This window comes from Phallusia mammillata, chromosome 1 (assembly GCF_965637545.1).
Source record: "Phallusia mammillata chromosome 1, kaPhaMamm4.hap1.1, whole genome shotgun sequence".
Taxonomy (NCBI): domain Eukaryota; kingdom Metazoa; phylum Chordata; class Ascidiacea; order Phlebobranchia; family Ascidiidae; genus Phallusia; species Phallusia mammillata.
This window is the reverse complement of record NC_137252.1, coordinates 142017-164698: the sequence shown is the minus strand read 5'-3', so window position 1 is coordinate 164698 and position 22682 is coordinate 142017. Positions and strand designations below refer to the sequence as shown.

The 22682-nt window shown below is 39.4% G+C and overlaps 1 protein-coding gene across 2 annotated transcripts in view; it reads right to left on the bottom strand.

Annotated features, from left to right (window-relative positions):
* Window positions 1-22573, bottom strand: part of LOC145213366 (acetyl-CoA carboxylase-like) — a 34683-nt gene extending 12110 nt beyond the window's left edge. The window contains exons 1-28 of one of the 2 annotated variants that reach the window (XM_080081619.1): window positions 22339-22573; window positions 15862-16033; window positions 15497-15745; window positions 15126-15237; window positions 14630-14862; window positions 14247-14410; window positions 13934-14090; window positions 13665-13775; window positions 13112-13263; window positions 12915-13003; window positions 12116-12260; window positions 10831-10981; window positions 10070-10173; window positions 9515-9667; window positions 9019-9093; window positions 8372-8499; window positions 7596-7719; window positions 6194-6302; window positions 5742-5888; window positions 5166-5386; window positions 4428-4641; window positions 3645-3806; window positions 3236-3391; window positions 2645-2763; window positions 2108-2263; window positions 1433-1691; window positions 735-830; window positions 175-390 (exon numbers count right to left, since the gene is read on the bottom strand). In XM_080081619.1, the coding sequence (XP_079937745.1) occupies window positions 175-390; window positions 735-830; window positions 1433-1691; window positions 2108-2263; window positions 2645-2763; window positions 3236-3391; window positions 3645-3806; window positions 4428-4641; window positions 5166-5386; window positions 5742-5888; window positions 6194-6302; window positions 7596-7719; window positions 8372-8499; window positions 9019-9093; window positions 9515-9667; window positions 10070-10173; window positions 10831-10981; window positions 12116-12260; window positions 12915-13003; window positions 13112-13263; window positions 13665-13775; window positions 13934-14090; window positions 14247-14410; window positions 14630-14862; window positions 15126-15237; window positions 15497-15745; window positions 15862-16033; window positions 22339-22496 (4332 nt within the window). In that variant the 5' untranslated portion in view covers window positions 22497-22573. Of the gene's footprint in view, window positions 1-174; window positions 391-734; window positions 831-1432; window positions 1692-2107; window positions 2264-2644; window positions 2764-3235; window positions 3392-3644; window positions 3807-4427; window positions 4642-5165; window positions 5387-5741; window positions 5889-6193; window positions 6303-7595; window positions 7720-8371; window positions 8500-9018; window positions 9094-9514; window positions 9668-10069; window positions 10174-10830; window positions 10982-12115; window positions 12261-12914; window positions 13004-13111; window positions 13264-13664; window positions 13776-13933; window positions 14091-14246; window positions 14411-14629; window positions 14863-15125; window positions 15238-15496; window positions 15746-15861; window positions 16034-16606; window positions 17695-22338 lie in introns of those variants that run through there. The other variant, XM_080081615.1, reaches the window with a different exon arrangement.
* Window positions 22574-22682: the final 109 nt, after the last annotated feature.

Below are 22682 nucleotides of genomic sequence, written 5' to 3'. Positions count from 1 at the left end.
GCATCTAATTTGCCAAGTTTTTGTATGCGATTAACCAGACTGCGCGTTTAAGCGGTCTGGATTTACCCAGACGGTTTACTCAACAAAGTAACAAAGGTTCACGATCTTTGAACAATTAAACAGATTATGCGATGAACTGGGTTACGAATCAATGACCTTTAACCTTTGACCTACCTTTGTCACAAGGTCAGAGTGACGTATGATAGCTCTGACGAAGAAACGGTGATCCATGACTTCAGTCCCTTCCTCAACACGGGCCGAACCGAGGTAAAGGTGGAGTCGGTGGTTGTTGGTTTGTACAGCTTTCAACCGGAAGTTCCTCATCCGGTTAAGTTCAAGTTGAAACGCCAAAGCAGGTTCCAAATGTCGGTAGATCCGGTCCTCGTCAAACTAAGTAGTTGTGGTCAGAAAAAGTTGTAAACGTGTCATAGAAAAAATTGTAGTGCGAGAATGTTTGACATTTTTTTCACGGGGTTCGAACCCAGGACGCTCCCGGGGACGAATCCCGATCAAAGTAGTTAATTGTTAATTGAAGCAAAATACTTTGGACTTGTTAACACCTTCAACACTCAATAATCCAAACGAAAACTGTAACAGCGATCGACATCGAACTGTCGTTAAAAACCTGCATATTAGCAGTTGTTGTTTTATATTAGCGGTCACGATATCACAGACTTTATAGCTTTGTGTGTTGCACGACATGACTCAATGAATCAACATAATTTCAAACTTACGCAATCCCGAGCTCTGTATGTGAAATATTTGGGGACTTCTTTACGTTTGTGGACGAGAAAAGTCACTCGTCTGATCCCAGTTTCACTCAACTCCATCTGAAAGTTGGTGGAAATGATTTATTACATGGGGATAAAAGGTTAAGAGGCAACTTACAAGTTATTTCAACAAAACTGTCGATAAAACGGAGAAATACAGAAAGAGGTGAAGGACAACCTTAATTCATTTTACGAATATGGAACAAACAAAACTTATGGCAAGTTTGCATTGGGCTCGTTTATTCAGGTAAGTACCATTAACGTGCGATGATGTTTAACAATCGGCGCCAAAAGTTGAATGTAAATATTCAAGTTCAAGTGAACGACTCTCGCACTGGGGTTATTCAAGGTCAAGCGCGACGGGTTATTTAAGGTCAAAGTCATCGTGTGGCTTTGGGTACAGACAGAAGGCGCCAAAGCGAGGTTAACAAAGTCACGTATGTACAAAGGTCAAAGGAAATCGCTTATGTTTGTTAGGAAGGAAAATGTGAGTGAGTTTCAGTATCAGATTATTTTTTTAGTTATGGTTAAAATAACACAAAATGAGGGAATTTCTACATATAAAAGTTCCCCATAACAAAATAAGTATTGAAAAACAGCAAACTGCAGGAGAGAAAATCCGGTTGTCGTGGTGGGATTCGAACCGATAAACCTTTGCTCACCTGATGACTGCGGACGAACTCCATGAACTGCGTGTTTAGCGTTTCATCGTCAACCCCATGCTGTGTTGAGATCGCAACATTCAGGATGTGAATCGGTTCATCTGTGACACTGCAAAGTGACGTGGTGTCTTCGTCTCTGCTGCTAGATGAACCGAAACGGAACGAGGTGCTTTGTGGGATCGAAGCTTGCACGTCGATAGTTAGGGGTGAATCGGGAGGACTTGCGTTGTGGAAACAACGAAGTATGAACTGGAAGTGTCTGAAAATGTGGTCAGCATTTAAAACATATCAAGACAATTGCTTAAGATTCAAGGTACTGCGTTTTTAAATCAGGAGAGTCAGGAATTTAGATTTACACTTTCTATAATACAGTAAACTTCGTTTAAACTGGATTCGGTTAATCCGGATCTTTGTATAATTCGGACAAAACTCAAGGTACAAATGTTTTGCAATGTGGTAAGGCTTGAACTAATCGACATCGGTTAATCCGAATCTTCGCCTAATCCGGACAATTTTGTTTGGTCCACACAGGTCCGGTTAAACGAGTTTTACTGCATTAAATTTAAAACTTTAGCCACATTTGTTGTTGGAAAACTCTTTTAGGCCCACATATTATATTTCTTAGTCAAAACTGCCGATGATTTATCCAAACATCCCAACTTTCCAAACACTCACTCTTTAAACTGCCCGAAGTCTGTGAAAGCCGCCATAATTCCCATTCTCTGACAGGGAGGAAGCAGGGAAGGGTCGAACGTGTTTAAACCTTCACCAACACTTGCAACCTTCGGTAACGACGATGTGCTGGGAATCTGATATTCGCGTTGGTGCATTCTGTAAACCAGGTTGTTATGTCAATTATTAAGGTTCACTAATATTCAACACTTGTAAATTACGCAGGCGGGACATTATGTAACTAATCGTGGCTGTAGAAAAAATCCTATTAAAGTTCAGTTTTACTCGTAATTGAAACTTAAAGCTGGAATCACCCAGTCCGTTGCTTGGTGGTGAGCCTTATAGCAATAGAAATGTTAAGTTTTAGTATTTTTTCGGTTTAAGTTCAGTTTCTTGTGACTATCTTCTACTTGACTTGTTAATTAGGATAAGAAAAGTGATATCTGTGCCAAAGTAGGCCTCCAGGTTGGCATACCTACAGTAACAAGTTTTACACGAGTATTGTCGCCATATGTTCCTAGACAGCTTGATTTAACCGACCTGTTAGGATGGCTGCTAGGCAGCATGAACTGGAACTCCAACACACAATTGCTGCTCCCAATCTCGTGATGTTGGACGCTGTTCAGCTCGTAAGCGATGTAAGATCGTCGAACGTAGACCTGCAAACATTAAGTGGGAAGTGAAAGTGATGAAAAATGTGACAAGGTAAAATTTACAGAGAAGCATATAAAGAAAGAGCTGATGATATTCTTGTGTTATAAAGTGTTAAGAACATTTTTAGCTTTCCCATACCACAACGCTGCTGGTATTTTTAATGATTTAATGAAATTAATTGATAAAGAGCAAGTCATCGCGTTTCCACAAGAAAATATTTCAAGTAATTACGTTTGTACAAGTAAAACATTTAGCTTGATTCAAAAACTGTAATATTTCAGTTTGATCAAAAATTGTACAAAATGAGCTCTTCCTTTTACAAAAACGCCCTGCTAATTCATATATTGCAGGTCGCACCACGTCGAAACGACCCATAGTAACCTCAGTGCACATCGGGGTTACTTCAGCACAACACATGATCGACCCGATTTCAGATTTTACCGGGAAATGAAACGTGACAATTAATATTTTTCTCACCTCAAACGCTGCCATCCTCACAACAGGGTTTTGGTGGTAGAAGAAATCCGGCAAAACATCGAATATCGTAGTTTCGGAGAAAATCAACTTCTTGAGGTTTTCGGGGCAAAATTCGGTTCCGTATGATCCGATGGATGAAAGGAAAATAGATTCCACCTGAGGTGAAACGTAAATTATTATAAATGTGGGCCACATTTTTTTCGGGTCAGATTCGGGGTTAAGTTCTAATGAAACGGGCCAGATATAGGACGGACTTTACATGCTGTTGAAACTCGTAACTATATAGTAAGCTTGACTTTACACAAAGTCTCTTTAAAACACTTATATATAAATAAACGACATCCATATGTGGTAAGCATAAATCACACTTGCCAACTGTGACAGTTTTCTATTGTTCAAGTCACAATACCTGATTATGACGTAGTTCGTATGGTGGTTGGTGGGCTGCGATGAGAACCTGTCTTGCACGTAGAGCGACCTTCGCATTGTCGTGTTTACTCAACTTGGCAAGCTGCTCAAGTACAGCACTCACATCATCAGGTAAGGAGTGGTCCCTTCCCGAAACTGCGTTCTGTCGACCACAAAGTGACACGTAAAAGTGCGGTATTGTACCTCTGTAGGTTGCTTGAATGATATTTCGCAAAACTTTATTTCCATGACCTTTATCCCAGTAATGCAACCGACCAAATTTTGGGTTAAATTCATTTCGTTTTGGGGCAAGTCACGTTTTAATGACAATCCACCTTAATCGGGGCAACACGCGATTGAAATCGTGATGACAGGAAATCGAATTAGACATTTGTTCGAACAAAAATGTCAAAAACCTGTCTGGCCCGGAACTCTTGGTATATTATTAAGTTTTTTGAAAGAATTGAGTTTAATTCGGATTAACCAAAAACACAATTGGCAGTGGTTCTCAACCGACACATAATTTCAAAAATAGACACATAATTTCTGGGAAAATAACCTGTGAAGTTGATGAAACATACAAAATTTAATTTTTGTGTATGGTTTAGCATCTACTATGTAGTATATAAGGAAAGAATGAAACTGTTTAATGTTAAGTGAGGAATAGGTTAAAAAAGTTGGAAACCACTGGTGTAAAGCTTATTTCATTTGTATGACTTTCGTGGAAGGTGGACAACGAGGCCGACTTAAACCAAGTATTTCTTTGAAGCATCTCGTCACTTACAATGAGTTGCACGACAAGCACATTCTTCTTTGCGACACTTGCGTGCGACAAAACGTCTTCCACCACATTCCTAATGTTGTCTTTGCTCTTGTCCCGCAACGCGATCACACTTTTATCGAACGAACCGTGTTGGAATTGAGATTCGACCCGGAAATATTCCTTGACGAGTGAAAGGATGACGGCCTTCAAATGACCTCTGATGCCGCTGCTGTAACTGTGGTGGAAAATATCGGGTGTTTACCGAAGTGTTAACAAACCTGTTACAAATTGTGAGGGGGACAAAACTTATCAGGGAAACAGTAACATATATTGCTAGTGTTGTAATTGTGATGTTATCGACAAGTTATTTCGACAAAATACAGCCTATAACACCAGCCTCTTGTCGAGTTACTAAATTTAAAAGACAAAATATTCAAAATGTTCGCCAAACTTGATTTGGACATCATCGCATCTCTAAACATATTTAAATGCGGCAAAGTCGAAAAAATATTTGAAAAAAATCATACCAAATTTCTTGAGTTACATAATTGAAACTTTTCAGCCAATCACTCTCTTGAAATATAAAACTAAATATTTCGTACAGTCAATCAACACATAGAAATTTTCGTCCAGTCATTTTTTTGATTTGGGCATCATCGCATGCCTAATAATATTTGAACGTGGCAGAGTCGAAGAGATTTGAAAAAAAAACACATAAAAAATCTTTTGTAAAAATTAAAATATTCAATCAACACGTACCGGTTGACGATTTGCAAAATCGACTGAGTGTTGACGAAAAACACATCTTGTTCTGATTTATTTGTGAGGACGGCCGCGTATTTATCGATATAACGTCGTATTCGTGGACCTGGGAATTGAGACATCATAGATGTGATGTTTGATGCGTAACTTGACATTTCGCGACGAATAAACTGATCCAATTTAGCTGGAAGTCTCCCAGACAGGTTGGTCATGACCTCCTGGAAAAATAAGGAGAAAGGTTACTATCGGTCATAGGCGAGGGTTGTTATCACTGGAGTCGGGGTTACTATCGGTTATAGGCGAGGGTGGTTATAAATGGAGTCGGGGTTACTATCGGTCATGGACGAGAGTTGTTATCAATGGGGTCGGGGTTACTATCGGTCATGGACGAGAGTTGTTATCAATGGGGTCGGGGTTACTATCGGTCATAGATGTTCAGTTACAACAACGGGCTTTCAGTGAAAAATACAATAGGCAGAATCACAATGGGAATAATTTGTGTCGCTTTCCTGCTTTCCAATCCTTTCAAACACAGTCAAGTGGTGTTTTTTGCTTTCAACATTAAAAACTCGCCTGAAGTTCGAGCAGAGGTAGAGACGGGTCTTTGAGCGCGCTGATGAGCGTGTTGACCGTTTCCTTCATTTTATCGACGAATATTTCATCAGGACGGCAAAGTCCTTTCATGATGCAAGTCAGCCGCTTGTGCATCACAGAGAAGACCTGGAATAAAATACGAGCTTAATTGTAGTGAAAGTCGCAAGGTTACGGGTTCGAACCCCGGCGCTACAATAAAGATTTTCCTGAACCACGGATGCTCGACAGACGATTTCAGTCACATATATTGACATTAATTAGCTGACAATTTCAGCACACACTCAAATTAGTCTGTGTATTTCTTATTGGAAACACTTCGGATATCGATGTCGCCCCCAAAATATGCCACAACTGACACCTCGAAAAATTGTAACATTTGGTTTGTGTCAGTGGCAAAGTCTTTCCTGATGAAAATTCTCAACTTGTTTCACCTGATGAGATTTCTCGGTGTCGGAAAGATCGTCGCTGCCCTCAAACTTTTCTAGTTCCCCTTCAAACAGGGTGGCTCGCTTGATACAGGTCGGGTCGTCAGGTTCCAATCTGTGCAACACCACAAGTTATAAACTCACCACACATAACACTAGAAGAGTGGCTTTCTGATATACTTCCATTTTATATATTCTATACGATATTTACCAATTAACTATACACATCATTTGATCTACACATACGATTGTTTTTGTAAACAAAAACTGATGGGTCCCCACACGCGCGTTTGTGCGGATTTACAGTAAACAAATGTTGCGGTGATTTTTACATTCTTAAGGACAAATTTTTAGAAAGCATTAACCCAACAATAAAAAAAAATTGTTCGTATTCTTTTTGCACTATTATTGTCATGTAATTACAAAATTAAAAAAAAACGTAACAAATACTTTAATTTAATCTCTTGCTTTGACCCAGATATAGTCCTCCAAGGTCGGGTTTTGAACACAATTTTTTTAGAAAGCTGTAACAGTTGTGTTACAGACACTGTAAATTAAAAAGCAATTTGCTACAAGTGTATACATAACAAATTGTTTTTCATTTAACTTTGTTTCGCAAAACGAGTACCATTGACCAGTAGTAACCTCACAGGGTGCACACGCCAAACGACTGTTTGACCTTTTGACACCGTTTTCAATAGCACACCGTCATTCGTGTTCAACAATACTGTTAAGCCTAATTTATACATGCCTTGAGTATTGACTCCTTAATTGATTGTCAAAAAAAACGCTACGTTATGAAGAAAGTTCTGAGCTGTGTTTGTAATACCGACTAGTTGACCTTAAGTAACCCATGATCATGCGGCAGCCAACCTGACAACGAGCATTTTAAAAAACATTTATTTGGCAAAACTCAAGTTAATTTTTTCATCTTAACTTTTATTAACAAAGTTTTTCTTGACATATACAAAACCGAAGCACGGTTATTAGGTTTAAATCACGTCATAGGTGTAAAACTTTCTGACCACTTAATAAAACGACATAGCATTGCTGTGCAAAACAGCTGATTTCTAATCACTGAAACGACAAGTCGTAAAACGTCTGTCCGACGTCAAGCTGAGCCCTCCCGCTATCGTAAACCAGTGAGTTACTCTCTTGGTACTTCTGCCTACAGTGTCTTTCTTGACCAAACGGGCGTTAGACACATTTATGTTTCGGGGGCCTATGGGTGAACCTCTGGGTCATACGGGGTCAAAATTCACATGGACCATCTTTAGACCAATATCTGCAATGTGTGTAAATTTGAAAAAGTTTGAACCATTCTTTCTGGACCAAAACGTGGGAACAATAGCCGCGCTAAAAAATTTTTTTTCAGGGAAGGGGACCCATAATTATAAGGCAGTGTTACCTTGCCACGATCGATCCAGCCTCCAGCACAGCACCGGCCCGCTTCACGTAATGTACAGTCCCACTCTCCGATGCTGTCAGTGACATCACCATCTTCATAACCTCGATCTCAGCATATGTCTGGCCTGCAACGTAACAAACATGTCATTATGACGGATAGTGAGAATGGTTTCACGTTGTCGTGGGTCAAAAAGTTGTCTACGCAAGGAAAAATCAAAACCTTCGTCACTAAATTAGTTTCACAATTTTGGCAGCAGCGTCAAACTTATTCCTATCATACACAGCATATGTACATGGTTGCATATCACAAAATCCGTTGAAGGAAACCGCTTAAAAACATATTTAGCAAAAGCTCATGGGGAACAGAAACTGCATAATAAGGTATTGGAATATCTGTATGCGCAACATTTGAAGGTATTGTGTTACACCTGTCGGCAACATAATGTAAGTGACTTAATCACAATAATGTAAAAGAAGAACACTCCTATTGTTCATCGTCACAATGGAACAAACGAAAGGTGTCAGGTGACTTCATTGACGACAATTTTTCGGTCCAGTCCAAACACTCCCAAGTTTTCCACAATATTTTCAGCAGAAGAGTGTTTTCGAATCGTTTTTAGATTACCAACCAGAATTCTCAAGTTCCTTTGTTTTTTAACCCTAATGAAGACGACCTGTATAGGACGTCGAAACGCCGGTATAAAATACATTTGCCAAAAGAGCATTACAAACTTGATATTATGCCTGGCAGCAATAGCTGATATAATTCCAACTCACTTGCGAACACGTGCGCTCCGTCAGCTACAAGAAAGTTGATAAGTTTGCCAGCGGAGGGCGCTCGTAAGACAGACGGGTCATTTTCCTTTTCGAACTCGCTCGTCTGATTGTTGATTGTGATGCGGAATCTGGAGACAATAGCGACGTTCTCGAAATCGTAGACACAATAAAGAAAGCGGAAATATGATGGTGTGTCGAAACAATCAGCATTCTGACGTTGTCGCTTTCGTCAACTGGATTTTTGTTTGGACGTAATTGCTTTTGTTTATTGGGGATATTTACGTATTGTGGAGTTTCAGGTTATGTTGAAAGTTGGAAAGTTTTGAGGAAGTTATTTGTTGTACCTCGCTTTGTGGGTGGTGGGGATTCATAATAACATACCATTGTAAACTTGGTGTTTGCAAATACAATCTAAAATACTCAAACATGGTAAAGATTAACTACCAATGTAAAGTATGTTACCAACCTGTGTTCAATAAACCGAAACAAAACAGAAAAATTAAAATTTTTATCCATTTTATCACCATTTAAATAATCGTCATTGATAAATGGGTTGGTTGTAAAAAAGCCGGAACCATCACGTGACACACGCATGACGTAACGTCCTGTGGTGACTGACAGCTGTCAATCAAACAAACATAACTCACTTGTCAACTTCTTCTTTAAGGTAAGTGGTCCGACTTATTCCGTCCAATGAGAGCAACAAACCACCGTCTGTGAGTCTGAGGAAATATGTTAACGTTAAGTAGAACCCGGTTCCGCCACCGAGCCCAGTGCTTGCGGCGAAATATATTGATGTAAAAATGTGATAAGGTTTGAATGTAGGAACACCAAGCTATGTTGGTTGGTATGTCATGATTTGTTTGGTACAATTTTGCTTAGGGGGACGAAACGACTGCAGCGTTGGTCAATATATTACCCAGTGAGTATATTTCAGTATTTATCAGCAAAGTTAGAATATTTCTTGTTTAATTTCGGAAAGTATTTCACATAACAAACGTCACACGTATGGTGATCTCAATTGGTTTGGACATTTTAACGAAAAGTCTTGACCTTCCAATCTGAATAGTTTGCAACTTATTACGTGTAACAAGCAGTGGTGCTGTTTCAAACCCACACCAGTTGAGGGGAAGTGATATTTACCTGTAGACATCTACCTCCATATTCCAGCTGTTACATTTGATGTAGTAACAAGTTTCAGATATTTTCGTCACCTCCAGAATATATTTCACACCGTCCGATATCAACTCGACAGATTCACTTGTCTTCAAGCTGGTCGGTGTGAGAACTTGCCCTCTGAAACATGCGTACGTGTGAGTTTACCTAACAGTGTTCCTCTGTGTAAACCATGAGGGTATGAGGAAGTTCAGTGAAAGGCCATCAGCCAGAACTACGAGAAGTCATCAATAATACATAACCTCCGCTGGGGTTTCGACAGCCAAGCACATTACAATTTTAAGGCATGTTTTTTTTCTGTGCGAGTGTGTGCTTGTTTTTTATTTGTGCGTGTGTGTGCTTGTTTTTGTGAGTGTTTTGTTCATTCCTGTGTGTGCTTGTTTTTTATTTGTGCGTGTGTGTGTGCTTGTTTTTTGTTTGAGCGTGCGTTTGCTTGTTTTTGTAGGTGTTTTGTTTATGCGTGTATGTGCTTATTTGTTTGTTTATGCCTGTCTTTGTGTTTGTTTTTGTAACTGCTCTTACCTCTCCAGTGAACTGACGTAGAAATCGAATCTTGCCTGGTATTTTGAGTCTGCAATGTGCAAAGCCGTACAGACCAGACCCACTGTGGTGCAGGGACGCTCTGACTGAAAAGTAAGAATAATATCTAATTATAAATCCCCGAATAACCTTTGCCCGAATCAGACCATGTGCCAACAAATATTTGTATTTGCACAAACCCATAAGATAAATCCAATCAGCGCGTGCAAATTTACCGGGCAATAGAAACATTACGAGTTGTTTGCCCATGCAGACCGCATAAGTCTGTTGAATGCGCAACGGGTTCAATCTTTCGTGGACTTTGTCAGCAAACAAATTCGAACACAGCCGTTTATGGGAAGTTTGCCTTGAAACTTCTCACCAAGGTTCCTGGTTTAAATGTTAGCACGGATATTTCACCACTGAAGGACGATTCTTGCGCTTACTGGAACGAGCAAGGATTGTCGTGTGTATTTCCATTTTGCAATTCATAAAAATTACTCAAGGACGTTTTAACCTAAGTCGTTTTGATTTGTACAGAAAACAAACAATAACCTAACACACAGAAGTACAATCTTGTCGTGGTCGTTTCAACGGGGACAGTTACAATCTATATGATGAAATAGTGGGAAAAATCCTCATAATAAACAAAGCCGATCCGTTTCCCCCAATTTAATTTGGCTTTTCGTTTCGCACAAACCCCGCACTTAACATGATACTTGAACACAGAATTTCCATAAATATTCCACAAAAAGTTAATTAACCTTCACTTTCTCAGCGATGAGTAGATCAAGCCAAGCGGTGTCGATCTGGTTCTGCTGAAAACACGGATCTTCTAGCAACCTTCCTAAATATTCCACAGTCGTGCGGAAGTCACCGCGAATCGAGAGTTCCTTTAACGCCATCACCATGTTTCTGTGTCACCATAATTATTATTTGTTGCAATTGTCGCTTTGTAAGAAATTTGTCTTGCAAGATACGCCATTATCCTGATGAAGGCATCTTGAATGAGACGTCGAAACGTCGATTATTTATAATAAAACTGCTGGATGAGCAATACTCGGTTATACATTTATTTAAACATGCCTGGCAGCACTAGCTTATTTTAAGTGCGTTTTTCAACAATTGGTCTACAACATTGAAGCTATACATTAGGGTTTCTCAAATTTGCCACTTTGGCTTATCCCGGGATTCCGGGACAAAAACAACCTCAATCCCGGGATCCCGGGATATTATTCGATTTTTGTTAAATTTATAATATTAGTTTGTTTGTTTCATTTTTATTTCTAGTGGGCCGGCAAAGCATCAATGCAATATGTTCAGAAGGCCACCGTAGAGCAGCCTGTTATTTTCTAAGTTAATTGAATATTTTTTTAAGTTGAAATCAGTTTTCAAATTAGTCAGTTGGTAAGTCCAATTTAGTTCAACCCATCAGGTTCCAGCTACTGAGATAGGATTAGAACCCACAACCTTGTGACACACGTCGATGGCGCTATAACCACACCGCCGTCTTGGAATTTTACAAATTGCCAGATTTTTACCAACTGGAGAGCTATAGCGCGAATTTGACTAACTGGGTTCTAACACTGTTGTAATGTTCGCAACAGCAGAACTATTTATCATTCCTGTTTGAATTGTTGCAAGAAACCTCGGTGAACACTTTAATTCACGGAAACCCAGTGGATGTCGCACCTCTGGTTGAAGAGTGCAACTAAAAAAGCATTCAATTTTTGTCCCGGGATATCCCGGGACAAAGAAAAAATCCCGGGATAGAATTTTTTGCTAAAATTGTCCGGGATTCCCGGGATCCCGGGAGAGAAACCCTACTATACATATCATTACAATTCAATAAGAAACATGTTCACAAACGAATACAATCCAAGCGGCCTGTTTTGACAGGTGAGAATAATATGAATAATGCTAATTTGCACCGAATGCAGTTCAACCTTCAGTAGATTAGTTTTACATAGGCCTTTTTTAAAGTAACCCATGTTCCAAACACAACCGGCAGGAATTCTTGAATTGTAACAGACAGGATATTTTACTTACGATATTGCGTATTCCCTGTTTTCTCCCCAGGCAAAGCAATGTCCGAATTGTGAGTCGGCGTATTCGTGTAAACCACCTGCAGCACCAACACTGAAGTAACCCCAAACATTCTTGCTACTTCGGAAGTTCAGCTCCTGTACAGTGCCTGGATGAAAGAAATAACTCAGTTAACCACGCTTGATTTCCACAAAATGTTCGTCAGATATTCTTTAACATAAAACTTCACCAATAGGTTTAGTGAGCCGTTACAAGGAATCTGAGCCACCACAGGAAGGGCAAAATATTTAAGCACAGACGCATATTTATGATCAGTTTTGGGCTAAGCACATTATAAAGTAGGTAACCGTTGCTTGCTACAAATTTCACATTTTTTTCACCCTAAACATAGTTTGTTTGGGTTTTAGTCAGCATTACAATATTTTGACCACACAACGAATTGCAGCAGTTAAAGGAAATTCGATTTTATGCAGCGAAACGCGACCAGTACATCCTGATGTGTTATGTTACACGAATATAATGTCTGTATTGAAACAATACGCTGGCAGATAAAACGCCGGTGGTCTGCTTCCTGCAAAACTGTTGCGATGGAAACAAAGTGATAGGGTGCAACTGTGATGCATATTTGCATTAAAACCTGCTTCAACATTAAGCGTTTTTACGCGAACAAACACATTAATTTTTTTAAAACTGATTTTATGCAAAAATAGAAATCTGCCACAATTCGTAAACATATTTTTTTTACGAATGCACTTATGGAAAAACATTCAAGCAACCAAACAGCAATATGAGAGTTTTTTACCTGCACTGGGTTTGAATCCTTCATCAGGATTTTCACTTGTGATGCGAGCTGCTATCACATGACCATGGGGTTCAGGGGTATGTCTCGGTCTAAAATTAAATGACAAGTTTACAAATGAAGAAAGAGTATTGTATTGCTTATGCTGCAGCCGTTACAAGTAAGGTTACACAACCAGCAGTATCAGTTGTCAAACTTACGCAGTGAAGTCAATCTCGTTGTCACTTGAGGGGTCTTCGTTGTAGAGGATTCGAATGTCTCGGATTCGATAGAGAGGTATTCCCATGGCAACCTGAAGTTGTGCTGCTGGGAGGTTGACGTCAGCGATCATCTCCGTACAAGGATGTTCAACCTTTGAGCGAAATTTGTTTGTTATAGAAACAAGTCAAGGTGTAAAGTATATTCAAGTTTTTGGAGGCAAAATGCAGTTGAAACAATTTACATCTTTTTCAAACTTTTGCATCAAATATAACTGGATGTATTAAACTACACATATCCACATATAATAAACTACAGAACAAGCTTTAAGCAAATAACCATTGGTAAATGTCCTGATGATCATGAAATAAACCACACCAAGTAACCAGCGTCATTTGCATAACTTGCCCCACACACAGGTCACTGACACACGTTTGGCATCCACATATGCCTAATACATAAATAATTCACAAATCTTACTAGCCAAACAATTTAACCAAACAACACACATCACAATTAAGTATCCAACATATAAATAATTGATCACATTTTTACCTGCAGTCGTGGATTGAGCTCCAGAAAGGAATAACTTCCATCTTCGCTGTATAAATATTCCACTGTCCCTGCACTTACATAACCAACCATTTTTGCAAGGGTAACTGCATCCTGAAAAATTCATTGTGGTTTTATGTATTTGGAATGATTACATCTTGTCCAATACATTACAAGTACTATGTAACAGGTTTAAAGCAACACCAATGTTACAAATATGTCCCAACTTAAAACAACATCTAGCCCAATTTTAAAACTTGTTCTCAACTTACCTGCTCCATTTTGGTCCACACATCTTTCCCAGCAACAGTGGTTGGAGCTTCTTCGATTATTTTTTGGTGTCTACGCTGAATTGAGCAATCACGACCAAAAAGTGAAATAGCATTTCCGTATTGGTCGGCTAATACCTGAACTTCAAGATGGCGAGATCTGGAAAACAAGACTAATGTTGTCTTTCTTACTCTCAAAATAACAAGCATCGGTAGATAACTGTGAATAACTGTATTTCCAGTGAAACCTATTCTCAGTTTTTTTCAGTGTCAAAACTTTATTATTTCTTGATATTTCTTGTGTCAGCAAACTTACTGCGTCGCCAACTTCATGATAAAAACTGGAGATCCAGGAACTTCAGATTGAACTTGTCTGAGTGCAGCAGGAAAATCATCGGGACAAACAACTTTTCTGATTCCTTTACCCCCACCACCTTCCGATGCTTTGATCATTACAGGGTAACCAATTTTCAAAGCAGCCTTAATCACAAAAACTATTGTTATGCAACCATAAATGACAAGTAAGTTATGTATGCTAAATTCATAGGAGAAAAATTATATTCCCAGTTGTGCCATATTGTTTGCGGTAATATTTTTGTTCAAAGGAAAATCTGCATAATTTTGGTTTTCTTTCACTCTATAAGCTAACACAGCCACCCTTATTGCAACACAAAAATCAATTAAACAAACACTCTCCACCTTCATAGCAGCTTCCACATTGTCCACACATCCCTGCGAGTAAATGTCATCAGGAACACTGAGTACACAGAAATTTTGGCTGTTCGAGCTCGATTCAGAAACATTATCTTCCGGACTTCCGTTCACCGAGTTGCCGTTGGTTACGCTGTTTGCTATCGTTAAACCTGAACCGCTCCATGGAAGAGTTGGAACCCCTGCTGTTTGGGCAACTATCGATGAAGCAATTTTGTCACCTAAAACACAAAATTCAAGGTTACAGATTACTCTTACAAAAGGGAAATCAAGTTGCTGTTATCTTTAGTTTGTGTCATAAATAATTTGTAAAAGATTAAAAAAAAGCTTACAAAAAAATAAAAGTATTGACAAACAACCTAACAATTTGATATTATGATAAATATTTTTGCTATAAATATACAACAGAAAGTTTAATGTATGATATCTCACTATATTTGCATTGCTTGTTTTTTATTTGGAAAACATTGGGAGAGATAGGTACCTAATGCCCACATAGCAGAAGCAGAAGGACCAAGAAAGGCAATGTTGAGTTTGCTTAACTTTTCAGGAAGTTTTGGGTTTTCACTAGCGTGACCCCAACCAGCCCAAACACCCTGAAAATCAAAGCAAAATTGGTAAAACATGTAAGTAAAGAAAACCATGCATGAACTAGTTTATATATGTCTGCATGCTTTGTCATCATTTCCTACACACAACAACACGCTCTAAAATAGTCTGAGGTTACTATGTGTCATTTGTTTATCACAGAGCAGGTTACTCTTGGTCACTAAAAGTTTAGCACATTTGCATGCAGCTTTGCATGCAGCTTTGCATGCCTTCGTATCATGTTATATGATCAGTCTTGTTACTTACTTGTACATTGGTTCTCTTTGCCAGGTCGACTATCAAATCCACATTTGCATAGTTGTTGTTGTTTGCACCTCCAGGCACATGGACGTAGCTGTCGGCCATTTTAATGTATTCAGCATTTGCATTTAAGTCCTCAGGTGTCACCATGGCAACAAAGTGAATGGCTTTCTCGTTGCGAAACATTTCATATGCCCACCGCCGAATTGATCTCATGCACTTGACTGCAGCGATACCATTGTTGGCAATCAACACCTGAAAACAACAAGTTTTTTCAAGTCAAGTGAAGGCCTAATTTAATACAGAACATATGCAGGATGTCAGTAGGAGACCTTCAGTTTCAAACTTTCATTCTATCGCGTTGCGTTTACCTTTTCAATGGGATGTTTTCCTCCAAGGATTTTCACCAGTTCAGGGACGGTTGCTGCCAAACATCTACTAAACTTCTTGCTACTAAACTGTTTCCGCATTTGATTTTTGTTTCCAACATTGATCGAACTGCCAGATGAGTTGAGATCGGTCGGGGAAGAGTTCGACTGACTCCTGAAATAAAAACAAAAACATAAAAAAAATTAACTCACAAAAAATGGCAAATAGGGCTGTGGTTTTGTGGTTTGTGTTTAGTGCAGGACCGCTAGCAATATTTATCCTTGTTTTTTCAACAGTAAGCAGTTTTTTCTGTTCAGATTGCAGCACAAAGGTTGTGCAATGATGCCAAAGGTTAAACATCCTTCAACAGTGCAGAATTCATACCCAGGGGCTCTTCACAAGTCTAAAGTACAAACTTTGATTTGGTGACAACAAACAATGGGATAACTTGCCCCAGGCCAAGTGGTCTTGTGTTTGCAAACTACCTAAATTCACCTCACCTTAACTAGGGCAAGCAATCAGACAGTTCATGTCAGTAGGGAATATAAGGTTTAAAATTTTCACAATGCCCTAATTTTCTCCATAATTTCACAGCAAAATTACTGTCATAAACAATGGCAACTTTTATCAACACTTATGTTCTGAACAACAGCATTTGTGGAATCCAGGGTTTATGCAGCAAGGTGATAGACCGAGATATAAAAAGGCTTCTATTTTAAAAACGTTTGTTGTCTAACAATAACCCACTGATTCGTGTCATCGCCACCGTCTTGTGACGTAACAGACGTGACGGCGTCTTCGCTTTCTTCAAGTTCGTCAATGCAATCCATGGGCAAGGGCCAAGTAATACTCCGTCGAACCCCGTTGATCCGGCGCGCGAAAAACGATCGCTTTCTGAGTCGTTTTGACAATGTCAAGTCGGTGTAGCGCTTCCCACAGTTACCACACTTGTAAACTTGCTTTTCAGGAGATTTCTTGGCTATATCGACGTTGCTGGTTGAGGTACCTGGCCATGATTTGCTGCGTTGTATCTGGTTGTGTGCTTCAATGCGACACTTCTCGGCGGGTTTTTTGGTAAGTTCTAGTGGTGACCCGCAACGAAGGCAGTTGTAGCGCTTGCGTTGTTTACATTTCTTGATGTAACCGGTTAATCCCGACCAAGGAGTGTCGTCGTGGTTTTCTTGCTGTTGGCTGTCAACGCATGACCGACCACTCTCGCTGCTTATGGCTTCCGCTACAACAATTTCCGTGCTGTTGTCTGCAGCCACTGGGATCTCATGATCTGACTTTCTTCGTGATGCAAGAACTTCGTAGTTTTCATGTAGCAACGGGAAGATATCATCGCCGCTAGATGTCCTGCTAGCCTCGCCTTTAGTCATACTGCTCAACTGAGAAAGTACTGTAGCTGCTGTTGTGTTGTGGAAATGAAAATGTTGGTGGCCTGTAAAGCGGTCGGGCTCATTTTCGTTGACAAGAAACCACGAGAAAGGGTTGACGCCGTGCGATTCAGGCAAGACAGATGCTGTCATTTCGTGCTTATTGCGTTGTCCTTACAAGTAATACATGATACAGTGTATTGCGTTGTAGCTTCTGCAACGAAAACATACCGTCATAACTTGCACGCGGTGTGATTTCCGGTGGACGCAAGAAAACTAGGGTTGCTGCATAAAACGAGCAGACACGTGACCCAACGCTTCACTAGTTGTCACACGATTTTCTTTGACGCATGTCGATTACAATAAGATGCGTGGACAATAAATCAAACACACGACACGTTTACACGCTTTTAAAATCTACCAATTTTGCAAGACTTCTGACAGAAATCAAAAGTTATCAAAGGTACAGATTTTAAATGGCATAATCCTGTATAAGTATAACATAAAGCTCGAACTATACTATCTTATTAGATAGTTATCAAATTTAAAGCTAAGCTATTGCTGCCGGGTTTATAGACCTCTTCTGGCGAGTATTTTTATTTCGACGTTTCGGCGTCCTATACCGGTCGTCTTCATCAGGGTAAACCGTCGGAATAAAATACATTTGCCAGAAGAGCTCTATAAACCCGGCAGCAATAGCTTATATACGGTTGTCAGGTAAGGCAAACATTATGGTAAACGTCGCGTTGATTCGGAAATTTGAGTTTTAACAAACAAAGTTGTTTGGGATCACGCCTGGTAAAGCACTCAAGCCATAAGTGTGAATCACTCCTGTCTCACGAGTATTGCCCCAACCCAGCATACAAACATTACCGGTATATCGTTTATATCACCGCTATCACGCGTTCAGCGCATGCCACACAACAACAATGTGGAAAAGCTAAGCCCAAGCGACATCACCTTACACGCTTTCGAACTTACAGCGGCTGTTCGTAATTACAGATCATTTTACCAACGGCAATGCGATCTCACTCAGTATGACGCAATAGTTACCAAGACCATCGGCCACAACCAGTCATCCAGAAAAAAATCTCTTGACAGCGCAAGTAACAGATTCAATTTCGCGACACCGTTATTTTTTCTGTCGGTTAATAACAGCAAACATTTGACAATGGACACTCTACAATCGTTTGTCGAAGCCAGCGCTTGCGCAATTTTTCTTTGCTTAAAATTTAAGCAAAAAAATTCATCATTTAAGGCTTAAATGATTGAAAAGCGGGCGCAACTAAACTTACCTATAATTTTGTTGAAACAAAAACTCGCACAAAAAATACACCTTCTTATGAACAAAGCGGTCACTGACAAAGTCGAAGTTGTTTTTTTCTGAGTTTTAAGAACTCGCGCCGAACCCAAATAACAAGACTTTGTTTTCGAAACTTTATTCTTTATTCCAGCAAACAACGAGCGACAATAATAAGTTTCGAACCTTCTTAACCCCGGAGCTTTATAACGCAATGCGCAACGAACCGTGCAAAAACAAACTCAACGGAAAAGGGTGGCTGTGAGCGCCAAACTGCTCTTCAAAAGCAACTGATCGCCATGAACTGTGAATTTTATTATGAAGTACGTTATTCAACTTACATCGACCATTTCATTCCGCTGGCTTTGAATTACAGTAAAAACATACAGTAAAAACTATTGTTGGTGTTTTTGTACAGAAGTCACCAAACCAAACCATATGTCACTTCAACAATTTGTCGGAAAAATGAAACAAACAACATCCTGCAGTGTGACGAAACAATTAAGATTGTACCCTAGTTATTGTGATGTAACAAACACAATACCACAACACATCAAGACAGCATCAGTAACTTGAGGTATCTATAAACGCAAAATACCTTTTACTTTTTACAAATTTTGACGTTCGGTTTTTATAACCGATTGTCATGGCAATTTTACAAATCATAAGCAATTAAACTAGGCTCTACAATTCCACTTTACCTGTTTATCGACTGCTGTTTACTAACTTTGCAAGAACCAGTTCACGCCTAAACCGAAGCCTACTTTACTACTAGTATTAGTAACTGACCAAACCTTATATGCCGCAACATTAGTTTTGACATCACGTCATATTTGAATTAATACGCCGGGCCCAAATAACCTAAAGTAACCCTGCATTTGGCTAGAGTTCAGCCAAATGCGACGTATAAACCCCTCTCAGTCGCTGCAAAAACCTGGACTCGGTTGTCATAGCTCGGGCGCCCCCTTTTTTTCTCGGCTGCGGTTGAAACTGGCGAGCGTATGACCTGGAGTAAACTTAACTGGCGTGGTGGTCACACTCTACTGCGCACGGCATATAAACTGCAGTTACCTCGCAACGGCCGGCGCTGGCCACGATGAAAGGCTGCTGGTTGGTTAACGAATTAATGATGTCACGATATAATTGCAGTTAATTGTCAATAGTGATAGATTGACATAATATGTTACACATATTGACATTTAGTAATCTTTTAGGTGCAAGAACTGTAAAAAATGTTTCCCATTATTATCCGATAAATTTAATAATGTATTTTATTCCGTAAGAACTGGCCTTTTTAAAAACTACATGGCATCTAATGTTTTTTTTCAGCATGTGTCTGTTCGTCATCTTTCAGGTGACACGAGAAAAACAAACAGAAAAGGTAACTAAGCAACCTAGCACTGCGCGACCACCAGTACAGACAGACGTTCCAATTGACAAACATAAACGACTTTAGGAGAAATCTGTTGTACAAACAATCACGTTATTTTACTCAAATATGAATTCGTGTCAGCCTTGAACATTTCAATGATAATTTCGAAACGGTAATCAGTTTGCCATAAAAAGTTGCGTTTCAGGGTTATCAGTTAAATAATTTACGCGGCTATAAAATTAGCGGAAAAACGAACAGCTGTTTGGGGGCTGGGCAATTCAAGTCTCCACCTTTAACCGGAACTAAGTCAGGGGTGGGATTTAAATTTTTTGTCAGCCGGTTCTATCACAAAAGTGATATTTTTCAGCCGGTTCTGTTACAAAACTCATATTTTTCAGCCGGTTCTGTTACAAAAAGTCCATTGACAGTAACCAGTAATGCTAACCGGTTCGCTGACCTCTTAACATTCAGACGTTGACCTCAAGGGGCGTTCCCATGGTCACCGTCGGGTAACCATCACGTGATAACCAGGCTCTGTTGTACCACTTTCATTGTCTCGGCCTTCAGACGGTAAACAAGATTTCGTTTCGATTCTAGAGTGATTTTGACCGTGTTCTACTGGCTACCTTCTCTATATATCATGCTGATGAGTAAACAATGCCGACTATCCCCAAAGAACGGGGTTACTTTTGGCCATTCACACGAGACAAATGTGGTTTACTCAACAACGATGAATAGATACTCCGCCTTCGATAAAGTTTTTTCAAGTGTTGATTGTAGATTTGTGTTTCCAAACTCACTGTCCAATACTAACCACTCGACTTGAGCATTTCTCGTAACATGCCATTCAAGGGCGTTTACCATGACAACCATGACATCACGATCACGTGTCTTCAACCCGTTTTCTGTCTGCAAATTGGAACCTTTCGGCTTCAGTCAGACAATCGTGCGATATATTCGTGTTCCAGTCATACAACGTGTCATTTCATTGCTCGGAGTTGAATGAAATGACAATTGGATGACGCTTAACATACGAGGTTACGTTAGGTCAGTCACGTGAGCCGGTGCGGACCAGAGTGAAGAAGCATGATAAGTTTGGATTTCGACCATCACGAAAATATTTGCTCTCTGTTGCCAACTAATGGCGGACAGCGCACAACTGGTAACTGTGTGACGATTTCAGAAAACAGCATAATTTCTTCCAAGCGAACACAAACAAATATAGATCCTAGCAACATGTGCCAAATGTGCGTCTCCTTCCGATTAAAGCAGTTTGAATTAAAATGTAATGGGGTTTCAAACACCGTGGTAGTGTTTTAGGCAAGCCAATGGAAATAATGGGTTTACAACAAAAACAGTTTTATCAACGTCTGTTTGACCTTCAGCCGTAATGTGATTCGCTGTTCACGTGATTATGGTTTACATCAGTACAAGAATTTATAAGAGATGGCTTAAGTGCCCAACAGCTGAGGAGAAGCGCACCTCCACCATGATTGCCAAGAACTTACGTGGTTCACACAAATACCGTTTGTACCACGGTAGATGGCAAGAAACTGGTAAAATGCCTTTACGCAGATAACTTGATAAGTTTCATCAACCCGACACACGAGCGTGTCATATAGACTCGTTGAAGCAACAAAACTAACGGGAAGATACGAACGAAACGACTTGTATGGAGCAGCATAGACAATAGACAGAAAAGCAAGCTTCCGCGTATTGAGTGAAAACGATCGAAAGTAACGAAGTAATTAGTTTCCTTGCTGCCATAGCGAGTTATAAACAGAAAGGGTAATATAGCGGGGCGGTTAAACCACAGGGATGATACAAGCGCAGGTTTTATTACTTGGGCAAACAAACGTTAAGAAGCCTTTACATTCCTCTACTGTGCAGAGTCCAAAGTCCGACTTTTCACACATTAGCTTAAATTTGATTTGTATGAAACTGGCCATATCAAGTTTTTTTATATTTTTAATGGAAGTTTGACCCAAAAATGTGCTGTACATTTGGTGGTTTTCCGATCAGTCTCAATCTAATATAATTTATTTTATTCGCCTTGTCAAAACCTTCCCTTAAAACTGAACACTTACTGCAGGATGTAAAAAAACAAGCACATACCAACTCATATAATAATCAACAGTTGTAACCACCTCAGTTTGTTTATCATTTGGAAAATATTGGGAATACACAAAAAATTACATGTATGAAAGTTACAAGTCATACAAATGTATTTTGTGAGACATGGTAAAATTTTATTTGAACAAAGTTTGTTGGTATAATTTTATTTGGTTAAAAACAGAACAAAGAAATTAATTTTAACCCGTAGCTGTTCTTGTTTAAAGCAAGTTTGATAATCCACTGGGTCATATTTGCAACAAACTTTGCAGTGGTACTGTATCATATTTGCACATTTCTTCATACTTATTGTCCTCACCTTTTATTGAACAAAAGCTCCTTTTGAGCAACTGCCTTTTCAGATTTTCCCTTTTTCCCATCCGCTGGATCATCTGTTAATGATTCGGCTGAAGAGGTTGAAGAGTTCGACTCCAGAGAACCAACATGGAATTGGACTGTAGCTTTAGCTTCATCCATTTTAAAAGGCTTCCAAACTAGCACTACTTTATAATATTTATTTTTTGAGTTAGAGAACTGTCTACTGACAAAATAAAATAGCAAAGTTTGAATCAGTTAAAATTAAGCGAATTTTAATTAATATAGAGACAAATAAAATCATATTTCAGCAGTTCTATTACACATCAGCAAATTGACAATTTACCA